The sequence below is a fragment of the Takifugu rubripes genome, chromosome 8 (assembly GCF_901000725.2).
Source record: "Takifugu rubripes chromosome 8, fTakRub1.2, whole genome shotgun sequence".
NCBI lineage: Eukaryota > Metazoa > Chordata > Actinopteri > Tetraodontiformes > Tetraodontidae > Takifugu > Takifugu rubripes.
This window is the reverse complement of record NC_042292.1, coordinates 18940434-18964243: the sequence shown is the minus strand read 5'-3', so window position 1 is coordinate 18964243 and position 23810 is coordinate 18940434. Positions and strand designations below refer to the sequence as shown.

At 54.7% G+C, this 23810-nt stretch overlaps 3 protein-coding genes across 7 annotated transcripts; all 3 read left to right on the top strand.

Moving 5' to 3' along the window:
• Window positions 1-835: 835 nt before the first annotated feature.
• On the top strand, window positions 836-4778 carry sepsecs (Sep (O-phosphoserine) tRNA:Sec (selenocysteine) tRNA synthase). 2 transcript variants are annotated; one of them, XM_003966979.3, is made up of 12 exons: window positions 836-985; window positions 1800-1966; window positions 2045-2199; window positions 2269-2387; window positions 2482-2640; window positions 2717-2870; window positions 2938-3040; window positions 3126-3255; window positions 3351-3442; window positions 3772-3865; window positions 3936-4026; window positions 4098-4778. In XM_003966979.3, exons 2-12 carry the CDS (start codon window positions 1853-1855, stop codon window positions 4363-4365), a joined length of 1479 nt encoding a protein of 492 aa, XP_003967028.2. In that variant the 5' UTR covers window positions 836-985; window positions 1800-1852; the 3' UTR covers window positions 4366-4778. The 2 variants fall into 2 exon arrangements, with proteins under 2 accessions (XP_003967028.2, XP_011605072.2); XM_011606770.2 differs by having other exon boundaries at window positions 974-1108.
• A 344-nt stretch (window positions 4779-5122) lies between these two features.
• Window positions 5123-7603, top strand: lgi2a (leucine-rich repeat LGI family, member 2a). The gene is given in 8 exon segments (NM_001078621.1): window positions 5123-5359; window positions 5457-5528; window positions 5659-5730; window positions 5944-6015; window positions 6124-6195; window positions 6288-6457; window positions 6520-6684; window positions 6773-7603. Coding segments are annotated over 8 exon segments (1614 nt in total). The 5' UTR covers window positions 5123-5186; the 3' UTR covers window positions 7591-7603.
• Window positions 7604-9499: 1896 nt separating this feature from the next.
• LOC101064854 (coiled-coil domain-containing protein 149-like) lies at window positions 9500-17589 on the top strand. Of its 4 annotated transcripts, XM_029840008.1 has the most exons (14): window positions 9500-9693; window positions 12399-12560; window positions 12717-12755; window positions 12905-13012; window positions 13091-13207; window positions 13288-13460; window positions 13572-13644; window positions 13735-13807; window positions 14172-14316; window positions 14420-14496; window positions 14593-14625; window positions 15713-15823; window positions 16144-16413; window positions 16566-17589. In XM_029840008.1, the coding sequence occupies exons 1-14, from the start codon at window positions 9640-9642 to the stop codon at window positions 17009-17011; spliced, it is 1881 nt and encodes a 626-aa protein (XP_029695868.1). In that variant the 5' UTR covers window positions 9500-9639; the 3' UTR covers window positions 17012-17589. The 4 variants fall into 4 exon arrangements, with proteins under 4 accessions (XP_029695868.1, XP_029695869.1, XP_029695870.1 ...); XM_029840009.1 differs by lacking the exon at window positions 14593-14625; XM_029840010.1 differs by lacking the exon at window positions 16144-16413 and having other exon boundaries at window positions 9501-9693.
• Window positions 17590-23810: the final 6221 nt, after the last annotated feature.

Sequence of the window (23810 nt, the reverse complement as noted above, 5' to 3'; positions counted from 1 at the left end):
GAGCGCGTAAGTCAACAGGTAGGAGACCGAGACAGGTGAGGGAGCAGTTCCTGACCTGAGCACTCACACTTTCTATGAATGTTCCTGCTTTACCTGCGAGTTCTTCTGGGTGGATGGAGCTGACCCAGAAGGTCCAGAGTGGATCCAGGAGAGAAGGCAAGATACTGGCATAGCGGCTGACTCTCACTCCCTGCTGTGCCACACACTTGCCGTCTCTCTGCCTCCTTTTCCGCCCACATCTCTTCCACGACCTCCGCCCCTGCTGCTCTGGATTAAACAGAAGGTTCGAGACGAATGAAGATCCAAGTTTCGACTGGGAAAAGGCTGAAACGGGAGATGAACGTGGTTGGAGAGACGAGTTGTGTTGATCTTATGAAAACTTGAGGGTCAAACTGAGCATGAAAACTTTCCTGTTGATAATTGTATAGTATTGATCGACCTCTAAGTGTGAGGGGGTGTGTCATACGTGTGTCATATATGTGTTTTAGGTGTGTGTGTGAGGCGACAGAACATCGCAACATCACATTCTTGTGTTTGTGCGGCTCCATCCACAAAAGATCCGAAATAAACGGAAACTAAACACGGAAACAAGATGAATTCAAGAGCCTCGTTATTAACTTTTATTCAACCAAAAACATCGTTGCCTTCATTCTCTTTCTGCACATTTAAAAAAAAGGGGGTTTTATTTATTGATTTATTGTACTGAGACCTGGTGGATTTTATTTAAACTTCTGTCATTCAGTCATCAAAGCTTAAATCCATCATAACAAATTAACTTAAAGGTGAGTTCCTGGTGTATAAAACAGATAATAATAGAATTAAAAGCCACATCGATCGAGACAGACGCGGGGATCACGTGAGCCGTCCCAGAACGTCATGACGCAGTGACGTCATGACGCAGTGCGTCAGCGGCTGCTCTGCGTGTCCTCGTGTTTCCGGTCGTCTGGAGGCGCTTCGGCGGAGCTTCTCCTGGTCCAACTGCTCGGTGAGAACAGAGCTTCCGAATATCCTCCTGCTTCTATTCGCCGTCTCGTTCCCGTCCCAGATGCGTTAGCATCCATGCTAACTGCCCCCCCGCTACACGAGCGGCTCCACCATTCGCTAAACTGTTGAGTAAAATTGCTGATGTGTAAATATGTTTTTATAAAACAAAACCAGCCGCTCACCGAACCCTGTTGCATTTTCCATCCGATTTTCTCAGATAAAGACAGAACCACAGAATAATACCCCATGTTTTAGACTCGCTATTTCCCCCAGAAGTTTTCCCTCACTTTTGAAATGAAAAATTAGCTGGAAAGTTGTCTTATTTTTCGCACACGAGTGTAATTGGGGAGGAGACGAATGCTCTAAACTCCAGTTCTTTCTATAAAATTCACAATGTTGACGTTTGTGGGCGACATTCGTTGAACTACATTTCCCAGAATCCCAGAATTTGCCGACGTTGCCTAAAGCCGGAAGTTATTTTACTCGTTGAACTCGTGAACGTCCATGTATTATATTACGAAAAATAAAACTTTAAAAAAAAAAATGGACGGAAAAGTTCTAACAAACTAAAAAAAGCTAGAGGTATTATTTAGTTTGATAATCCGGAAACTCCACATCCCAAAATCCAACACGGTTTTCTACGTTTATCCTTTACCAGCTAACTGCTGGAGTGGTCTCCATGGCAACAGCAGGTTTGGGGATTCTGGTTAGTGTAGATCTTTTCCAAAAGTTTAGAATTTTATTGACATCCTGACTGGAGAATGGTGGATTTTCTGAAGGTGAAACCCTCCCGTAACAGCTTTTTATTTTCCCAGGATTCCTTTTGGAGCGTCGACGTTTGATGTCACCCTGAAACTCTTTGGCAAAGATGAACGGCGAGAACTTCAGCCTGAGCGAGAAGGTCGTGTCTGCCTCCTACATCCGTCAGGGGAGTCAGGCTCGCCGCAGCCACGAGCAGCTCATCAGACGCCTGCTGGAGCAGGTGAGAGCGTCCGTCTGCGTCCCCACGCCCTCCTCTGGGGGACGGGGTAACCCGGTGTCCATCTCGTCCTCCCCACAGGGCAAGTGTCCCGAGGAAGGATGGAGCGAGAGCACCATCGAGCTCTTCCTGAGCGAGCTGGCCGTGATGGACAGCAACAACTTCCTGGGTAACTGTGGGGTGGGAGAGCGAGAAGGTCGGGTGGCCTCCAGCCTGGTGGCTCGGCGACATTACAGGTCGGCAACCATGAGCTTCACCCACATTTATGACAAATGCCGGATTAGACGTCCGTCTGTCGTCCGCAGGCTGATCCACGGTATCGGCCGGTCCGGCGACATCGCTGCCATTCAGCCCAAAGCCGCAGGATCCAGTTTGCTCAATAAGCTGACCAACTCGGTCGTGCTGGACGTCTTGAAGCTCTCCGGTTCGTTTGAACCCACGTTTTTTTTCCGCTTTTGGGAATGGAAAATATTTCCATGTAACGTTTAAAAGCCTGCTCCGTTCCTCCTGGCTAACAGGCGTCCGAAGTGTAGCTAGCTGCTTCGTCGTTCCCATGGCAACGGGGATGAGCTTGACCCTGTGTTTCCTGACCCTCCGTCATCGCAGGCCCAAGGCTCGTTACATCGTTTGGCCCCGCATCGACCAGAAGTCGTGCTTCAAAGCCATGATCACCGCAGGTGAGAGAAAACGGTCCGTTTCAGGTCCGACTCGCCTCAGCCGCTCACAAAGGAACCTGAAATGACGCCTGAGCAGGTTTCGAACCGGTGGTGATCCAGAACCTTCTGGAGGGCGATGAGCTACGGACGGACCTGGGCGCCGTGGAACAGAAGATCCAGGAACTGGGACCTGAGAACATCCTGTGTGTTCATTCCACAACTTCCTGCTTCGCCCCGCGCGTCCCCGACAGGTCGGCGAGCTCCAAGTGTCCCATCAGAAGTCAGAACCTTCTGCCCACTGCTCGCTCTTTCTCCCAGGCTGGAGGAGCTGGCCACCATGTGCGCCAAGTACGACGTTCCACACATCGTGAACAACGCGTATGGCGTGCAGGCGTCCAAGTGCATGCACCTGATCCAGCAGGTGAGGCAGCGATGACGGAGACGTCCTCAAACCGCCACCAGGGGGCAGCGGGTGCGTTCGGGTGACTTCAGATCTGCGTCCTCAGGGCGCCCGTGTCGGGAGGATCGACGCCTTTGTGCAGAGCCTGGACAAGAACTTCATGGTTCCAGTAGGCGGCGCTATTATCGCAGGTTTTGATGAGACCTTCATTCAGGAGATCAGCAGGATGTACCCCGGTGAGTGTGTGCCATGACCTTTGACCCCCCCCACCCACATCAAAGCAGTTCTTGTAGCTCCTGTTGATCAAAGGCGGCGTTCTTCTTCTGTGCAGGTCGAGCGTCGGCCTCGCCGTCCCTGGACGTCCTCATCACCCTCCTGGCTCTGGGAGCCAGCGGCTACAAGAAGCTCCTGTCAGAGCGAAAGGTGAGAACGTCCAGGAACCTTCTCGCGTGACCTCATCCCATCAGGATCCATCGATCCGGCCCTGGTGGTCAATTACTGATACACAGGAGCAATTTCCCAGAAGAGCTCTCCTCCACTTCCCTCCTTTCAATAATTCAAACATCAACAACAGACGGCCTGATGGTGTAACACACACACACACACACACACACACGCACACACACACGCAGGCCTTGCCGTGAAGTCATCGTTTTGTTGGGGGAGAACAGACGGCCTGACTGGAGGAGCCCCTCTGTAACCTGTTGAAGTGACCCCGTGTGACCTGCGACCTTCTTGTCCCTCCCCTGCAGGACATGTATTCCCTGCTGGCCCAGGAGCTGAAGGCCCTGGCCTCGTCCCACGGGGAGCGGCTGCTGCACACCCCTCACAACCCCGTCTCCCTGGGTGAGCTGGCCGCCCCGGCTGCGGAGCGCCGGTTCTGAGCAGGCGTGACTCTTCTCTCTCCTGTCCGCAGCCATGTCCTTGGACGCCCTCCAGGCTCGGGGCAACACGGCGCTGACCCAGCTGGGCTCCATGCTCTTCACGCGGCAGGTGTCAGGAGCCAGGTACCCACGTCCCACAGCGTCCTAGCGTTAGCGAGGGCGTGGCCACTCAACTTCCTGTCCTTGCTCTTCAGGGTGGTACCGCTGGGCGCCGAGCAGACCGTGAGCGGACACCTGTTCCGCGGCTTCATGTCCCACTCGGAGTCGTACCCGTGTCCTTACCTGAACGCCGCCTCGGCCATCGGCATCACCCGTGAAGACGTGGCGCTGTCCATCAAGAGACTGGACAAGTGTCTGAGGAGCCTGAAGAAAGGGGGGGGGCGGCGGCCCCCCCCCCCACGGGGGAGTCACAGCCGGAGGACGACGGCCAGGACTGAAATAAAATCACCTCTGTCAACTTGAGTTGGACCTTTTTCCCCATCAGATCCGTCTGAAAGCTGCAGTTGAGACTCGGCATGAATAAATGTAAAAACTGTTGGAACCCTTCTGCTGGGGGGCGTCTGAGGTGACGTCAGCAGCGGGCTGGTTGCGGGGGCGGGGCTAAACGAGGCTCCAGTGACAGGTGGGGGGGTTGTTTATTGATGACTGAAGTGTCTTCATCTCTCATCTGTTGGTTGTGAAGAGCTGCTGCATTGGTGATGCGTTCAGGTGCAGCACGGCCGTTTCCATGCTGCCTGGATCGATACTATTGATCAGCCGGGTCACACTGGGACATCTTATCGTTACTGATCAGATAGAATTGACTTAACAGCATAAATCACGTGATTTCGAGAAATTTTGGATATGTTTTATTAAATTATGTTGAGGCAAACAGATTTTTTTGGCTTATTTCGTCGTATTGTTTGAATTTGTAATCAGATCGTAGGAGAAACCGATCAAATGAAACCGGAAACACGATCAAAACACGCTGAAATAAAGGTCCCGGTTCTTTTATTGCTGATTCCGTCTGCGGAGGATGAAGAGTCACCCTCGTCTCCACCTGGTCCAGCGCCTAACTGACGTCACTCGGCGTGATTTCGGAGGTGCGCGCGCGGTCGCGTTTGCGTGCGTCGCGGCGCCGCTGCGTGACGACGCGTTTGAATAAATAATGAGGGAGGGCTGAGGAGCCGCAGCCCGATGTGCTGATGTCAGAGGCTCGGTGCAGCATTCCGCTGGTGCAGGGCGGATACGCGCACACACACACACACAGGCACGCGCGCGCGCAGCCTGAAGCGAGCAGCAGGATGGTGGCGGCCGTCAACCTCTGGCTCCTGGTGTCCCTGTCCCTGCTGGTCCAGCCCGGACATCTGCAGAAGCCGTTCCGCTGCGCCAGATCATGCAGCTGCTCCAAGGAGTCCATCATCTGCGTCGGCATCTCCAGCGTCCCGAGGAGCCCCCCCGGCGACATCGGCTCACTGTGAGGAGACGCGTGACGGGATGTGTGGTGCTGAGGCCCGGGGCGGGGGAGGCGCCGGTGGTGGGGGGCTCACGTTTATCTCTCTGTGCGCCTCCAGGAGCATCGTCAACGGGACCTTCTCGGAGGTCAAAGAGGCCATGTTTGCGCACATGCCGTCGCTCCAGCTGCTGTAAGGAGTCCGGCCGCGGGACGCGCTGCCGTTGAAAATCAAGGCTTGTTTTCAACTCCGATTAAAACGGGCTCGACTAATATTTGCACGCTTTACGGTGCTTTTGTCTGTGTTTGACTCTTTCGAACAGGCTCCTGAATTCCAACTCTCTCACAGCTGTGAGGGACGACGCCTTCTCAGGTCTTCCACATCTGGAGTACCTGTAAGATGATCGGGAGTGTTAATCTGCAGTAGTTTAACTTCGTCTTTCAGTAAAAATCCATTTTCTGATCTTTGCTTCTCTGCCGCCCCCTTGTGGCCACAACACAGAACTGCAGTTTATTACATTAAATCTCGGGTAGTTTTGGTTAGAAGCAGCCAAAATAAAGGGAATTTAAGCTGTGAATAAAATTCCACATGTTTTGTTCTTTTGCAGGTTCATTGAAAGCAACAAGATCGAGACAGTGTCCAGATTTGCCTTCAGAGGACTCAGGGACCTGACTCACCTGTGTGTTCCACTCGTGAACATGTTCATTATCTCGCGACGTTGTTGAGTCTGCTGCTTATGAATTTCTTGGGAAAGAACAATTCTCCTTCCTGTTGCTGCTGTTTTCAGGTCGTTAGCAAATAACAACATCAAGTTCCTGCCCAGGGACCTTTTCTCCGACCTGGACTCGCTCATAGAACTGTTAGTTCTAGTTAGTCCTTTCACGTCTAGTTGACCCACGTGTGCGCCAGCTTGACCAGCTGGGTTCGGTTTCTCCTCCGTCCGCTCCGCAGGGACCTGCGGGGAAACGCCTTCGAGTGCGACTGCCGTGCCAAGTGGTTGATGACGTGGCTGAAGAGCACCAACGCCACGGTGTCCAGCGTGGCGTGTGCCGGGCCGGAGGACATGAAGGGCAAGAGCCTCAACGACCAGAGCAGCCTGCACGACGACTGCATCTCCACAGGTGAGGAGGACCGGCCCGTCCATCCCAGTCCAGACCTAAGACGTCGTCTGTACCCTCCCCAGATTTTGTTGTCCACCAGACCATCGCGTCGGAGTCCCTCTCCATCGACACCTTCGACTATAAGGACGACGTCTACGTCACCATCGGCGCTCCCAGTGCAGACAGCTGTATGGTGTACCAGTGGGACCACATCGAGATGAACTTCAGGACCTACGATAACATCACAGGTAGCGCGCTCGACCCGGTTGGGTCTGGCGCTCGACCCGCTCGGGTCTGGCGCTCCCCCGCTAACCGCCTCCTCCGTGACCCCCCCAGGTCAGTCCGTGGTGAGCTGCAAGCCGGTTGTGATCGTGGACCAGGTCTTCGTCATTGTGGCCCAGCTGTTCGGAGGCTCTTACATCTACAAGTTTGACGAAGACCAGAGCAAGTTCAGCAAGTTCCAGGACATCGAGGTCACCAAGATCTCCAAACCCAACGACGTGGAGGCGTTCCAGATCGGCTCCGACTGGTTCTTCGTGATTGCCGACAGCTCAAAGGCGGGCTTGTCCACCCTCTACAAGTGGAACAACAAGGGATTCTATTCCTACCAGTCGCTGCACGAGTGGTACCGGGACACGGACGTCGAATACTTGGACCTGGACGGGAAGGCTCACCTCATCCTGTCGAGCCGCTCGCAGGTGCCCGTCATCTACCAGTGGAGCCGCAGCAACCAGAAGTTCGTCCTGCAAGGCGAGATCCCCAACATGGACGACGTCGTGGCCGTGAAGCACTTCCGGATCAAAGGAGACCTCTACCTGGCCATGACGCGCTACATCGGCGACTCCAAAGTCCTGTATTGGGGTCCCAAACAGTTTGCAGAGATCCAGGCGTTACCCTCGCGGGGCTCCATGGTTCTGCAGCCGTTCTCTTTCAAGGAGCGCCACTACCTGGCCCTGGGCAGCGATTACACCTTCTCCCAGATCCTCCTGTGGGATGGCGACAGGAAGGTCTTCGACCGCTTCAAGGAGGTCTACATCCAGGCGCCGCGCTCCTTCACCGTCATCTCCACCGACCGCAGGGACTTCATCTTCACCTCCAGCTTCAAAGGAAACACCCAGATCTTTGAGCACGTCCTCATTGACCTGAGCCTGTGAGGGGCTGTGCCTTGTGTCCTGCAGCCGAATGTCTCCCCCACCCCCCAAAAAAAGCTGGTACATGTCTTCAGTCATCCCGCGCTCTTCCTGAAAATGCTGAGTCAGAAACTATTTTAAGTCCTTCGGTCCCTTGAAGTGTTCCAGCTCTCTCCAAATGGCCTCGTCCAACGGCCTCTGAGCTTTAAGACGGGACGACAGGGAAGGTCAAGAGGTCAAAGAGCGGCACAAAGCAGCTGCTAACCAGAGATGCACCGGTGCCAGGGCGGGGTCACTCCTCGGGACGCCTGCCGTTCATCACTTTGGTCGCTCACGAAAGTCGGACAAACCTGGGGTCGGTGCATCCGTGCTGGTTGCTTCTGGAAACATCCTGGTCCCATTTCTGAAGGTGTGTAGATCCAAAAATACGACCTGTTTGCACACGTTAATTCGGTTTGTGGAGCCCTTCATGAATGTCTCATGCCACCAAAAACCTGGTAACGATACTTAAAGGCTGCTTTTACCTCACAGGCTCTCACTCTGTGGTGGGCTGATGTACAGCAGGTTGCCTTATAAGCTCTGGGGTCGCCCCACAGTGCCCCCTCTGGCCGCGATAAGGCACTACACCCACACAGGGAACGTCTGGAAGCACAAACCTTTAATTGCTAATTACTGTAATGAGTCCTCAGCCCTGAGAGCCCAGGTATAAAATAGTGCTGTAGCTTCTATATGTTAAAATATGTAGAGTTAAATTATGGATATAGGAATTAACAAAAGGCTTCAGCGGCTACGTGGACCTATAATAATAAAAATTCACAGTTAACCTTTAGTTTAGCGTTAGAGTAGATAGAATCCTTTTCTAGGAGAAAGAATTTGTTTTAAGTGAAATCAGGGAAACATTTTCTTTTTTAAAAAGCAACTTTTCTCCAAATTTACTATGACAAGAAAACATGTAAATAAATCCACTTAACAGCTTTTTGGAATTGTTCAGTATTGACTTTAACCTACAAAATGTATATAAAAGCAGGGTCTGCAGGGCCACTTCCTGTCATATAATTGCCTGGACTGATATTTGCACTCTGTTTAATAATAATTCTAATAATGATTATTATTAAAATGATAATATTAAGCTTATAGCAGCATGATAGCAACAAAACAGGTGTTTGCTAAATTCATTTGAGGTGAAACTCAGAAACTCAAAGTGCTTGGACTTTTATCGTGAATGATATCGCAAATAAAGCTGAAAACCATCAAATATCAAAGTGTTGGATGTGGAGATTCTTTTATTTGGGCTGAAACATGAAGCTAAATTGAACGTTTTGCTGTAAATTTCAAAATAAACATGTTTGCAAAGATGATTCATGAATAGAAAAGATTTTTTTTGTTCTTATTTGCTGACAGCAGATTAACGATCGATCATTTTAATGATTTCAGCTAAAGATGGAAGTCACAGCTCGCTTTACTCCTCTGGTGGCAGCAAGATCATCAATAACACGTCACTTTTCTGTTACTTTAATTAAAGCTTATTAAATTGTCATGATTGCTTTCACTCTTTAGTATGTCCACATTTTTAATTCACCAAATTAATCTGGCATTTAATCCACCCGTAACGTCAGAATTATTACCTTTTTTATAACCTTTATAACATTTTTTTTGGCATAAGTAATTTTGCAAATGCACGAAGAAAAGCGACGCTTGTTTGAGCTTTTATTGTAAAAAAAAACCCCAAAACATTTCATTTCTTCCGTTGTTGGTGTAATTTTCGTCGTGTTATTTTCCCTTGAAAAATCACGAAATTTCAAATAATATCCACATTTCTGCGAGACATTTTGAATGAAATCTTAATCTTAAAACAAATAGATAAATCGATTTAAAGAAGAAAGATTCGGTTGATTTCGGCGCAGTACCGGATGTCCTGTTTTCGCCTGCTGTATCACTCCGCCGAACTTGACGCGCACATCCGCAATGAAATAGTGACGCTGCCAAACAAACGGAGCAGCGACAGCTCAGGCGGGGCTGGAAGTCGCCACGTATCCCGATATTTAGTCGGGAAAACCGGCTAAAATATTCCGGATGATGCAGTTTTCCAAGCGGAGCGAGAGCGACTGGCAGGGGCTCGTCAGCGAGGTAAGACAGCGGTGGGAGCCGCCGGTCGGTGCTGCGGAGGCGGGCTGGTTTTCGCCCAAGCTCCCCTCCATATGGAAGCATCCCGGAGAACCATTCAGGTCCAAATAAACTCAGATTTGTTTCATCTTCACCTCAAATGTATAAACCAACCAACGTTGGCAGGAACAGCTGGACACGAAGCTGTTAAAGAGATGTTGACACACCTGTTAGCATCACCTGGGTGTGGAGCCAAGACGGGGAAACCTGCGGAAAGCTGCGTCATTTGGGGGCTTTAGTGCACAAACGGTGCTCAGCAGCACTCACCTGAGATATGTGCACTCACCTGAGATATGTGCACGAACCCGAGATATGTGCACTAACCCGAGAAATGTGCACGAACCTGAGAAATGTGCACGAACCCGAGAAATGTGCACGAACCTGAGAAATGTGCACGAACCCGAGAAATGTGCACGAACCCGAGATATGTGCACTAACCTGAGATATGTGCACTAATTCGAGATATGTGCACTAACCCGAGAAATGTGCACTAACCTGAGATATGTGCACTAATTCGAGATATGTGCACTAACCCGAGAAATGTGCACGAACCCGAGATATGTGCACTAACCTGAGATATGTGCACTAATTCGAGATATGTGCACTAACCCGAGAAATGTGCACGAACCTGAGATATGTGCACTAACCTGAGATATGTGCACTAATTCGAGATATGTGCACTAACCTGAGAAATGTGCACTAACCTGAGATATGTGCACTAACCTGAGATATGTGCAATAATTCGAGATATGTGCACTAACCTGAGATATGTGCACTAACCTGAGATATGTGCACTAATTCGAGATATGTGCACTAATTCGAGATATGTGCACGAACCCGAGATATGTGCACGAACCTGAGATATGTGCACTAATTCGAGATATGTGCACTAACCTGAGATATGTGCACTAATTCGAGATATGTGCACGAACCCGAGATATGTGCACGAACCTGAGATATGTGCACTAATTCGAGATATGTGCACTAACCCGAGAAATGTGCACGAACCTGAGATATGTGCACTAATTCGAGATATGTGCACTAACCTGAGATATGTGCACTAACCTGAGATATGTGCACTAACCCGAGAAATGTGCACTAACCTGAGATATGTGCACTAATTCGAGATATGTGCACTAACCTGAGATATGTGCACTAATTCGAGATATGTGCACTAATTCGAGATATGTGCACTAACCTGAGAAATGTGCACTAATTCGAGATATGTGCACTAACCTGAGATATGTGCACTAACCTGAGATATGTGCACTAACCCGAGATATGTGCACTAATTCGAGATATGTGCACTCACCTGAGATATGTGCACTAACCTGAGATATGTGCACTAATTCGAGATATGTGCACTCACCTGAGATATGTGCACTAACCTGAGATATGTGCACTAATTCGAGATATGTGCACGAACCCGAGATATGTGCACTAACCTGAGATATGTGCACTAACCTGAGATATGTGCACTAACCTGAGATATGTGCACTAACCTGAGATATGCGCACTAACCTGAGATATGTGCACTAACCTGAGATATGCGCACTAACCTGAGATATGCGCACTAACCTGAGATATGTGCACTAACCCGAGATATGCGCACTAACCCGAGATATGTGCACTAATTCGAGATATGTGCACTAACCTGAGAAATGTGCACTAACCTGAGATATGTGCACTAACCTGAGATATGTGCACTAACCTGAGATATGTGCACTAACCCGAGATATGCGCACTAACCTGAGATATGTGCACTAATTCGAGATATGTGCACTCACCTGAGATATTTGCACTAACCTGAGATATGTGCACTAATTCGAGATATGTGCACGAACCCGAGATATGTGCACTAACCTGAGATATGTGCACTAACCTGAGATATGTGCACTCACCTGAGATATGTGCACTAACCTGAGATATGTGCACTCACCTGAGATATGTGCACTAATTCGAGATATGTGCACTAACCTGAGATATGTGCACTAACCTGAGATATGTGCACTAATTCGAGATATGTGCACTCACCTGAGATATGTGCACTAATTCGAGATATGTGCACTAACCTGAGATATGTGCACTAACCTGAGATATGTGCACTAATTCGAGATATGTGCACTCACCTGAGATATGTGCACTAATTCGAGATATGTGCACTAACCTGAGATATGTGCACTAACCTGAGATATGTGCACTAATTCGAGATATGTGCACTAACCTGAGATATGTGCACTAATTCGAGATATGTGCACGAACCCGAGATATGTGCACTAACCTGAGATATGTGCACTAACCCGAGATATGTGCACTAACCTGAGATATGTGCACTAACCTGAGATATGTGCACTAATTCGAGATATTTCTCTGCATTCCAACTAAAGTAAAACTCACCAATAAACAGGTTATGGGAGCCAAGAGACAAACAGGCCAATAACTGACTGACTTCTCCTGTTTCTACAGGATTTTTGGGCTTTAGCGTGAATTCTTATTGCTAAAATGTCCAAATTCCCCAGTTCAGCTTCACATTTAATCGGTCGCTGAGTTCTTTTCCAACCCTGCTGCTAAAGTCAAGAGTCGTCTGCTGCTGCCTAATTTGGTTCCACGTTGATGGGATCTAAAACCTCCTGCCTCCACCAGAGCTGTGACGCTGTGGCTCTCTGCAGTTCCTGGTGTGTAAACGGAAGCTGGAGAGCAAGAAGGACGCGCTGCTCATCCTGTCCAAGGAGCTGGACACCTGCCAGCAGGAGCGGGACCAGTACAAGCTGATGGCCAACCAGCTGAGAGAGCGCCACCAGGGGCTGAAGAAGAAGTACCGGGAGCTGATCGTGAGTGGCCCCTCTGGCCCCACCCCTCTGGGTGGCCCGCCTCTGGCCCCACCCCTCTGGGTGGCCCGCCTCTGGCTCCACCCCTCTGGGTGGCCCGCCTCTGGCTCCACCCCTCTGGGTGGCCCCGTTAAACGGTGGCATTCTTCTTGTTTTCAGGACGGCGACCCGTCGCTGCCTCCGGAGAAACGCCACCAGGTGAGCTGCTGATTGGCCGGAGCCCGGCGTGTTTGGAGTGAGCCGCTCCCGTCCCGGATCCTGTTGATTCACCTCAGTTACGGAACCTCAACCGTGCGCGTTAAGGTCACGTGATCATGCCCCCCCCCCCATTTACTCCCCCCCCCCAGGTGAACCTGGCGCAGCTCCTCGGGAATTCCAAAGAGCGAGAGAAGAAGCTGACGGAGGAGCTGAAGGAGCTGAACCAGAGGCTGACGGAGGCGCAGGGGGACAACAAGGTGGCGTGTGGGCGTGGCCTCGGAGATGAAAGGTTCTTCGTTAAACCGCGGATTTACGTCGTGTGTTTAAATGTGCAGCTCCTCAGGATGACCATCACCCGTCAGAGGCTGGGGGACGAGGAGGTGGGGGCGCGCCACTTCCCCGCGCACGAGCGGGAAGACCTGGTTCGCCAGCTGGAGAGGGCGGGGCTTCAGGTGGGTGGATCTGGTTTGCTCCCGTTAGAGAGAAGCATGTTTCTGCTCAGCTGAGATGATCCCCCCCCCCCCCCCCCCAGCTGGAGGAGGCGGAGCACAACGTGAAGGCGGTGACGGACGAGCTGCAGGACGTGAAGGCGGAGCGCAACGTCTTCCGAGAGAAGGCGTGCCGGCTCAACGTGGAGCTCAACCACGTGCTGGGGAACCGCGAGGCCCGCGTCATCGACGTGGACGCCCTGTGCATGGAGAACAGGTCAGACTGGCTCCAGGGTCAGGGGTCACGGGTCTGGCCCCTCCCACATCCATCAGGATCAGCGGAGGCTGATGTTGGAATGCTGAGATGATTCCCGCTCTTGGTTTTCAGGTATTTACACGACCGTTTCGGGCAACTCCAAGAGGAGGTGGACCTGCTGAAGTCCAACATCCTGAAGTACAAGGTGCCCCCGCCAAGCTGCCTTCACCAGGGGTGGCTTTGATCTGCTTTGATTGGTGCTTCCTTTATTCTTTCAGCCCTTTCCTCCCCTCAGACGGCTCTGGAGAGGAGGAAGAACTCTGGGAAACCACACGCTGCCCTCAGCGGCGTCCTGTCTGCCAAACAAGGTGAGAGACGCCACCCTCCCTGCTCCGCCCCGACCCAGGCGGAGCCCGTCAGGCGCTGGTGAAATCTGCTCCTCATCATCTGGTTTCCTCCCCGTGTCACAAATCACTTCCTGTCTGTGTATCGGCGCGTCTCGCTGCATTATTTAAGAACCGCCGCCGATCCTTCAGACGCAATTGTGTTGTGAGCGCCGGAGAGCAGAGCTGGCGGCGAAACCAGGCCGCGGCGCCGAGTGGCGGCGGCGAGTGGCAGCGTGTTCCGCTGAAAGCGAGCGTCCTCCCGCTCGGATCTGCTCCTTCGCCTCTTCGCTTCTGGGTAAATATTTGACCCGGCGTCCTCCGCCTGACTCCGCCTCCTCTCCTCCAGTCCAGGAGACGCTCCTGGTGGAGCGGGGCTGCAGCCTGCCGGCCACGCCTCAGTCCATCTCCGACCTGAAGTCTCTGGCCACGGCTCTGCTGGAGACCATCCATGAGAAGAACCTGGTCATCCAGCACCAGCGGCACACCAACAGGTAGCGCCGGCGTGTTGACTCGCCTGCTCCCAGCCGCCGCCGCCGCCGCCGCCGCCCCAAACGCAAACACCTGTCCGCTGACCCGCTGCCGCCGCTGTTGCAGGATCCTGGGAAACCGAGTGGCGGACCTGGAGAAGAAGCTGAAGACGCTGGAGGTGTCGGGACTGTGGAGTCTTCCAGGTGTGTTCCCCGTGGGGGGTCTGGGGGCGGCGGCGCGTCACTGACACGTGATTCCAAGTCTTCTTCTTCTTCTTCTTCCCCTCCGCTGCGTCTCAGGCCTGACCTACCACGTATCCATGGGAACAGGGCGTATGTACCCCTCTGCCCCCCCGTCCCTCCACCCTGTCAGTCATCTCAACACTGTCCCATTCTCATTCAGCATTTCAGGTTCCTCCATCCCCATCTGTTCCTGGCCCAGACACTAGCGCCCCCCCCCCCACCGGGGGGCGCTGTTGCGCCGCGCCTGAGCCGCCAGGAGCGGCGGCCTCAGCTGAGCGGAGGCGCCCTGCCTGTCACGAGACCGTCATTCCCGCCGCTATAAAACTGACAAGCATCCATTACGGGGAATGATTGCCCACATTACAAACACATTTAGGTGAATGTGCCGTTATTAGGGAATTTGTAGGCGAGGGGCCGGAGCGTCCACCTCGGTGGGGGGGAGCGGAGGGGGGGGGGGGGCGCAGAGCCGTGTGATGTGATGTGGAGTTGGGTTGATGGAGGGTCCTTGGCTGAGGCCCGGAGAACAGAGCCAAGAACAATCAGGGCGACGTGGATCCACAGCTGGGATTGATGGATCCCAGCGGCGTTTAGAGTCGGCCAGCTAAAAACCAGCAGGGCTGGGGGGTCGGGGGGGGGGGGGGGGGGGGGCAGACGGACCTCAGGTGGAAGGATGGAGGGCTGAGCCGCTCGCCGTTGGGATGGGGCCCTCAGGAGCGTAAACCAGCTGACGTTGTCTCCGACCCGGGATTCGATGGTTTCCAGGCTCTGAATTATTGGAGTCGCTCGGCTTTTTAAACGGCTCATCAGCTGTCGGAGGCTGTTGGCGGCTGGGACGCGGCGCCGGACACGTCCTCGGCTCCAGACGTGCAGCCTGATCACATCTGGGGGCCTTTGGTCCATTTCTGATGCACCAAACAGCTTCTGATGAAATGAACTGAGTGCCTCTTAATCAGCGTTCCCACCCAACGCCGCTGACAGGAACGCCGTTTATGTTCCGATCATTATTACAGACCAAACAACACGCAGCAAATTTAAAGGGGGGGGGGGGGCAAAGACGGGCCATGTCTGGGCCATGTTCATCCAGACCCAAACCACCACATCCACCCAGACCTGCGTGGTTGTGCCCCCCCGGGGCCTCGCAGCAGCTTCCTCCTCCCTAATGTGTGTGATGTTGCAGGGACGCCTGACAGCATCACTGACGGCGCCACTGACGGCCTCCCGCCGGAGCTCCGCCCAACACCTGTCACGCTCCGCCCCAACGTGGCGCCCGTGGCGCCGCCACCCGCAGGTGAGTGTGTAATTGAGCGCGACTGCAACGGTGGCGCGAACCTCGGCTAACGCTCGGGCTGCCATTAGCCGCTCCGTGCTAAGCACCCCGCGCCGTCTTCCCGTGCTTAACCCGAGCGCGTCGCCTCGCCGCTCCGGCGCCGCTCCGGTGCCGCTCCGCCTCGCGTCGCTGCAAGCTGCCCAAATGCCATGGCATTTTGGAAATGTGAGGCAGATTCCCGCCTGCTGACATTCAGAAACTTCTGCAGTGTGTGTGTGTGTGTGTGTGTGTGTGTGTGTGTGTGTGTGTGTGTGTGTGTGTGCCATAAATATGGATGCCAGATCCAGGAAGGTGTCTCCGCCTCTCTGTGCTGTGTTTAACCTTCTTGCCTGCACAGCCACAAATATGGGTCAGCACTCCCAAAGTGAGCCATATTTCAGCGGAGCGGCACGGCTCGGCCGTCGCCGCCGCCGGGATGCGGAGCGCCGCGCTCGCCTCGCGTCCTGTTGTCTGGGGCGCTGCTGCTATATTTAGGCTGTTGCCATGGAAGCCTCCCGGTCCCACAACTCGTGGAAATGACTCGCGCGGTTCCACAAATGGACCAAACTGTTGTGAGTTTTCACCACTTTAAAAAGTGGCGTGGGCCGAGGGGGCGTGTCCTCGGTCCGGCCCGAGGCGTTGAAGGGAAGAGAAGCCGTGTTTTGTGGTCTGGCTGGCTCCGGATCAGGTGCTGTTCTCACCTGCCCTCTTCCCGCTGCTGCAGGTGACAGAAGCTCCCATGATTCATGGTGGGGAAGCGGCGCCGCTGGCAGCGACCCCGGCACAGATGGCGTCAGCGGGGGGGACGCACCTGTGCTGCTCGGGCCTCTGGCAGGGGCGGAGACGGATGGAACCGGCGGGAGAGCCACCGGAGCCGTGACCCTGACGGAAGAACCGTCCGTCCCGGAACTGGGAGAGGGGCGGAGTCCCGTGGAGGAGGCGGGGCACGAGGAGGAAGGCGCCGAGGACGAGGAGCTGGGTTCCGCCGTGGAGGAAGGAGAGGAGGCGGCCGTGGCGCTGGGCGCCCTCTCCGCTGGCGCCGGCTTCCCGTGGCTCCCAGGCAAACACGGCGGTCCAGACGAGGGTGGGAACGCCGACCCCGAACGTACAGACGCAGCCATGTCCACGGAGCGGCCGGGTACCAGGGAGGTCGACGCCCACCGCCGATAGGTTCAGCCAAATATGGACTTCCTGGAGCAGGAGACATCACAAACTTCATGTCCTGCAGGGAGAAAATTTAACTAGGAAAATAACAGATTCGGCAGATTGGGCTCCGCCGCCCCACATTCCCTGCCCCGTTTCCCCGGCGACGGCAGAGTCCCAGTTGTTTGCTCTGTGCTTCTCCTGTGGGACGCCGATAAACGAATGCTGCATTTTGTTGTTGGGCTCAGCGGGGGTCCAATTTAGTCCGCCGTAGCTGTAATGAATATTTTGTAGACGTATGCAAATGAATCATGTTAATTTCCAAAGTTTGGTTCATCCGTACGTGGGAATCTCAACTTTGTGATTCACCTGAGACCACGAGTGCCTTAAACATGGAAAAGTTGCCTGATGCTCATGAATATTCACGCCACCGTGTGGGGGCGGGACCAGTAGTCACCTCAGACAACCACAACATGGAGGGTCATGAATCTACTCTGTAGGGGCGGGGCTTAAGCGTGTGAACAGAAACAGTTAGCATGCTAACCTTTGTGAACAAAGCAGTTTTACACTCTGTGATCTTCTCTGACAATAAAGGAGGAACGCTTTATGGTGGAGCTTTATTTTCCTCACAGTCTTCGGTCAGCAGCGCTGAGAGCTGTCGTCCAGACGTCCCTCACACGCCACGCCGGGTTCACAAGGTCAGGGAGGCTGAGGAGCAGCAACGAGCCGTTCCTCATTCATTCTGCTGCTGCTGCTGCAGCTTCGGTGTTTTTGATTGTTTCCCAGATTAGAGCAGCTTAACGAGTCTGGACAGAGACTCCTGAGGGTGGGTGGAGACTCCTCCTGAAGGTGGGTGGAGACTCCTCCTTGCCTGGGCGGAGACTCCTCCCAGCCTGGGCGGAGACTCCTGAAGGTGGGCGACGACTCCTCCTGAAGGTGGGTGGAGACTCCTCCTTGCCTGGGCGGAGACTCCTCCTGAAGGTGGGCGGAGACTCCTCCTGCAGGTGGGCGGAGACTCCTAGCCTGGGTGGAGACTCCTGAAGGTGGGCGGAGACCCCTCCTGAAGCTGGGCGGAGACTCCTTCTAAAGGTGGGAGGAGACTCCTCCTTGCCTGGGCGGAGACTCCTCCTGAAGGTGGGCGGAGACTCCTCCTGCAGGTGGGCGGAGACTCCTAGCCTGGGTGGAGACTCCTGAAGGTAAACGGAGACTCCTCTCAGCCTGGGCGGAGACTCCTGAAGGTGGGCGGAGACCCCTCCTGAAGCTGGGCGGAGACTCCTTCTAAAGGTGGGAGGAGACTCCTCCTTGCCTGGGCGGAGACTCCTCCTGAAGGTGGGCGGAGACTCCCAGCCTGGGCAGAGACTCCTGAAGGTGGGCGGAGACTCCTCCTGAAGCTGGGCGGAGACTCCTCCTGAAGGTGGGCGGAGACTCCTCCCAGCCTGGGCAGAGACTCCTGAAGGTGGGCGGAGACTCCTCCTGCAGGTGGGCGGAGACTCCTAGCCTGGGCGGAGACTCCTGAAGGTAAGCGGAGACTCCTCTCAGCCTGGGCGGAGACTCCTCCTGAAGCTGGGCGGAGACTCCTGAAGGTGGGCGGAGACTCCTAAAGGTGGGAGGAGACTTCTATTGAAGCTGGGCGGAGACTCCTGAAGGTGGGCGGAGACTCCTCCTGAAGCTGCAGCAAACCTCACCGTTATTCACGAGCTCCGTTGCTCTGAGCGTCCCTGAGCGGAGGTCATCGTGTTTGTTCCTGCTGCTGGTTTGGGTTGAGGTCCAACTGGTCTGACTGGTCTTCAGCTGTGCGGCGGCTCTCTTGGGCCACCGCTCAGCCCGGTCGGTTCCATGTTCCGGGTCTCCGGCGACGCTCCCTGGATGTAATCAGTGTGACCAGAGAGGGTCTGACACTCCATCATGGCGGGGCCCCACAGGGGGGGGGGGGGCAGCAGTTTCCAGGCCGACCTCTCAGCGGGGTTAATGAGTCCTCCAGCCAGGCGGGCCCTCCGTGGTGGCCGCTGCCCTCCCCATCCACGCTTCATTCTCTCACCTGGCTTTTTTACGCTTACCTGACTTTTATGGCGGCGGCGCGGCTCCGCCGGCGCCCTCCCCCGGCGCTCACTCTGAGGAGGCTAACTTTTCCGCTCCGCTGCTGACGGGGCCGTTATTATCTGAGATAATGGAAGAAGGCGGGGGGGCACCGGAGTGTCACTCAACCCGTTCCCGCCTCTTTTATGGAGTAAATAAGTTGTAACGTGCACAAATGCAGCACACCGGGACGGGCCGTGCACGCCCACGCCTCAGCGGTGGGTCGGACGCCGCCGGCGTCCTGGTCCACGGGCCCCGGATGGTCCCTGATCCCAGCTCTCCTGCTCCCTCCCGACCTTCCTGAGGAGTTTCCTCTTTTCCCAGAGGTGGAACTGCGACGGCAGCGAGGCCTCGCCGGCAAGGATCCACGACGAAGAGCGCCCAGGGTCAGCGTGTTGCCGCGGCGCCCAGTTAGATCTCTATTAAGATAGCAGACGGTTGGCCGGTGTGATAAGAGCCTGGTCATGTGACATCAGGGATGGGGCGTCATGCTGGGGATGATGTCATCCCTAACCAGCACAGCCCAAACGGACCCTGACGCGCGATTTCATGGCGCCCGCGGGTGAAATGATGCCAGAGCTACTGTGAGATGAGTTCAGGAGCTTCAGGAGAAGCGAGGATTATCCCTGACCAGGACCTGGGGCGGTATTCCTGACCCAGAAGTCACCAGAACTGTTCCGTCCCGTCCTCTGCCACCATGAGAGGACCGCCGCACAGATTCCAGAGCGCGGCGGCGGATCCATCTTCATTTGGAGGGACGGTGGCGCTCTGGCAGAGGCTCGCCGTTCCCTTTAATGAGTCCCATTATATTAGAATATATTATGTGTCCAGTTGGTTCCGTTCCGTTTCCGAGTTCATCAATATGCCAAACGATTAGTCCGCGGCGTGGAGCTCGCTGCCGGAGACGTTTACCCTGTTAGGGGGCGCTACGGCGCCGCCGCCTTCTCTGCGCCGCCGCCATCAGTGCAGCGGCCACGAGCAATGAGCCGTTGGCCATTATGCTGCTTGTTAGCGATGTCCAGGCTGTGTAATTACCTGTGTCAACGGCCATGATTGTCTCCACTGACGGATCGTTCGGGGCGTTATAATTGTGGTTATAGCAGGTGGTGGATCCACACAGTGGCACCGCTCGGACCCCAAATCGTGTCCGTTAGTGTGGCGTCGCCGTCGAGGGAGCCGCGTCCATACGGGGGAGCGCCATGAATATGGTGAATAATCGGTAATAGAGGCCTTTTTACTGGCTAATCGTGCTTCACATGGTTGCTAATGAATAATGATCAATAATAGGGGGGAGGGTTCCCCTCAGTAGCTCCGCTGCTACCCTGGTGCTAAGCAGCTAACCACGCAGCTAACTTTAGCCACCGTGTTGACTCCTGTGGCGCGTGCTGCTAACGCTAACGACCGGCCCTTCCAGACGAGTCACGTCTCGCTCCAAACTTTAAGCTTAATGGAGTTGAAGCAGCGCCGGACTCTCGCTAAGCTGCTGGTGTCTTTAAAGCCGCGGTGCTGACGCGCAGATGTTGACAGGTGTGACTCCTGTCACACAGCAGCTGCCCCCCACCCCCCGGGGGCGGGGCCAGAGAGGAGAGGGCGTGGCCTGGTGCCGGGCCAGGAGGTGTGCAGCTCCGCCACCAGCCCGGGATCATGTGATAATGAGGAATATCGCCCCCCCCCCAGGATATTTGTGGTGACAGCCAGCCGACACGTCCCTCTTCTGTCACCTCCTCGTCGGCTTTCTTCCTTTTTCCTGACAGCGTCTGGAATTCTGACAGCCGAGCGGGAGAGATGAGACGGGGACTGTGAACGCGTGTCGCCGGGAGTCTCGTCCCCAGACCACGCCTCTTTTAATGGGGGGGGGGGGGCGTCGCGGCTGGTTTGTGGCCAGGCGGCGTCCTCATAAAGCAGATGGATGATGACGAGTTGTTTGTCGGCGAGGAATCAAAGGTGAGATTGTTGTTCGCCGACTGTTAAATGAGGTCTCGGGTTATTGGGAATCATCATCCATCCACACCCCCCCGTCCCCGCCCCCCCTCCCCAATCCAGAAAGTTTAATTTGCCTCGATTAAGAGCAATTATGATGTGTCGCAGAGCGGAAACGGCAGCGCTGAGACGATGGCCCCCGAAAACGTTTGAGATTGAAAAAGGGAGGCGTGTTTTTCCGGCGGAATCCTAATGTGCTGCGGGGGGAACGCCACGCATCCCAGAACGCCGCTCGCCCACGCCCACGCCCACGTGCGGGCTGTCCTTGATTTGCACCAGCGCCCTCGTCCTGAGTCCCTCAGGTCTTTATGCAGCCTGCGTAGCATAGCATTAGCATTAGGATCTGTTCCCGTGGCTCCTCGGTTCGGATCAAAGGTAAATCAAAGATTGCTGATGGTCAATATCGCCGCAGACGTTCAGCCTTTGATCTTCCTTTTATCTTTCCTTCCCTGACTCCTCCCCCACCCCCGTCCAGGTCATTATCATGAGTGCCATACCGGGAAGTTCCCGGGTCTATTTCCACTGTAGAAAACTGAAGCAGAACCACCGGGGCGCGGCCATTCAGGCCAGGTCCAGGTCCAGGTCCAGGTCCAGGTCCAGGTCCAGGTCCAGATCCAGATCCAGATCCAGACCCATGTGTGTGAGAAGGATGAAGGTGACGTCCTCATCCTCCTCACCAGGCAGGAGGTACGTCCTTCTGAGTTTCCTTGTGACGGTACTTCGAAGTCCTCGAAGGCATCGTGGAGCGGGTTAGCATCTGTCTGATGAGCATTAGCCTAGCTCATTAGCCTAGCTCATTAGCCTAGCTCATTAGCCTAGCTCAGAGCAGAACTGGAAGCACTGCTGATATTTTGACCATCACCAAGATGCTGTGCGCCCGTCAGGGCTCCTCACAGCCCCCCCCACCCCCCCACCCCCGCGACCATGCGATCGCCGTGGTTGTCGGGGGGGGGGGGGGGGCGTACCTGGTGGACGTACCTGGTGTGACACTAATTCCCAGCACCGATCTCCAAACGCGGCGGCTTCCTGCCTTTGACCTCCCGATTCATCAGCTGTGATTATTTTCCCGGCGGCGCCCGTCGGAGGCGCTCCCCGTACGTCACTTTTCATTAGCTAAGACGAGATCAATACGGGCCGTTAGGGGGCGACGCCTCTGGTGGGGGGGCGGCGTTGGAGGCGGCCTCGCTGACGGGAGGTAATTGATCCTCAGATTTGGTTGCGTCCCAGCAGCAGTCGGGCCTCAGCTTTACATTTTTCTGCAGTTGGCTCTAATTTGTTGATTTATGCCCCCCCCCCCCCACCCCACCCCACGCCCCCCCACGCTGTGTCGAACCGCAGCATTACTGAGAGCACTCCCACGGTGAGTTCATTATCGGCCCCTCCTAATTGGGTTAAAGAAGCTAATGTGTGGAGGGCCTCGCAGAGACGGGCGTTCAAAGGGTGCTGCCTCTCCTCCCTTCAGCGCTTCTTAACCTCCGTGCTCCCCCAGCAACTTTGATGTAGACTAATGATCGGGGGGGGGCGATCACTGCAAAGCCATCTGATTGCTTCATTTCTACCAGACGGGGGGGGGGGGGGGGGAGAGAAGCAGCGGAAGGAGCAGGGAGCCCCCCTTCTCCTCATTCCGAGATATTTCACTTCCACAAACAAGGAGCGCAAACAGGAAAGTTGAGGAAAGTTATCACAGCTGTAGCGCGAAGATAAGTGCGAATATTTAAGCTCCCCCCTCAGCAGCCGACATCAAAACATGGCGGTTGGCAGGGCGCTTGTGTGCCAGTCGAGAGGAGCGCCTGAACGTGCCGGTTATTAGCCCCGCTGCTTCTGGGGTGGCAGCGAGACCTCGTGGACAGGTTTCCCAACACTGGCCGACTGCCCCCGACAGTGTGTGTGTGTGTGTGTGCGCGTGTGTGTGTGTGTGCGTGTGTGTGTGTGTGTGTGTGTGTGTGTGTGTGTGTGTGTGTGTGTGTCCTGATGGCCCTGAGGGAGACGCAGCCAGCGTGCTTCCAGCACTTTAGCAAAAAGGCCTGTTTTTTCCCCTCTGTGGCAGCTGGTTGCCGCGTCCTGAGACCTGCTAGGCTAATGTTAGCGGTGGGTGCGTTCAGAAGCAGTCTGCCTCTCGTTAGTGTTGAGTAAGAGCTGTTGTGCGCACGCTCTCGTGCGTCTCTCGTGTCCCAAGCAGCAGCTTCGAGGCCTCTCTTGGTGGCAGTGCCCGAGGCCTCCTGCAGAGGGCGCTACAGCACAGGCTTTAGCCCGGCGGAGTGGAACAGCTGCTTCATTAGGATTAAATGATTGTTGTTAGCTAAACAAAAGATAGATTTCCTCACAGCGGGGAGCCGCGTACCAATGAAAAGCTGATATATTTTGTTTTATGCCAAACCAGGAACGTTCGGAACCCTCCAGGATTATCAATACCGGCGCATGTGTGTCAGCGTCGGTGCAATTAAACATGTAAATGAGTTAGCTGCAGGAAATTAGCATGCGTATTAAGTGTAGCGTGTTGTAGGAGGCCTTTAGTGAAGCACGCCGTCGTCTTCCTGGTCCTCCGTTTGTCTGCCAGCCCACCGGCTCGGGAACGTTCAGCTCCACTAAACTGATCTGCCGTGATTTGCCGGCGGTTATGCATCAGTGCTGCAGCCTCATCTCACATTCCGCTTCCACAATGCTGCACCGTGGAATAATGAACCCTGTTTGAGCCCGTCTGGCTCCGCACGCCGCGCCGCCGCCGCGGCCGGGCGGGCGCACGCGCCCGTGTTCTCCATGATTGCTGCGT

Bases quoted from the DNA above. Each gene is read 5' to 3' on its own strand.
- sepsecs (XM_003966979.3), top strand. From the start codon at position 1,853: ATGAACGGCGAGAACTTCAGCCTGAGCGAGAAGGTCGTGTCTGCCTCC. The intron at 3,041-3,125 runs GTGAGGCAGCGA...CTGCGTCCTCAG, and splicing joins GCATGCACCTGATCCAGCAG to GGCGCCCGTGTCGGGAGGAT. The intron at 3,866-3,935 runs GTGAGCTGGCCG...TCCTGTCCGCAG, and splicing joins TCACAACCCCGTCTCCCTGG to CCATGTCCTTGGACGCCCTC.
- LOC101064854 (XM_029840008.1), top strand. From the start codon at position 9,640: ATGATGCAGTTTTCCAAGCGGAGCGAGAGCGACTGGCAGGGGCTCGTC. The intron at 13,461-13,571 runs GTCAGACTGGCT...CTTGGTTTTCAG, and splicing joins GCCCTGTGCATGGAGAACAG to GTATTTACACGACCGTTTCG. The intron at 14,317-14,419 runs GTAGCGCCGGCG...CCGCTGTTGCAG, and splicing joins CACCAGCGGCACACCAACAG to GATCCTGGGAAACCGAGTGG.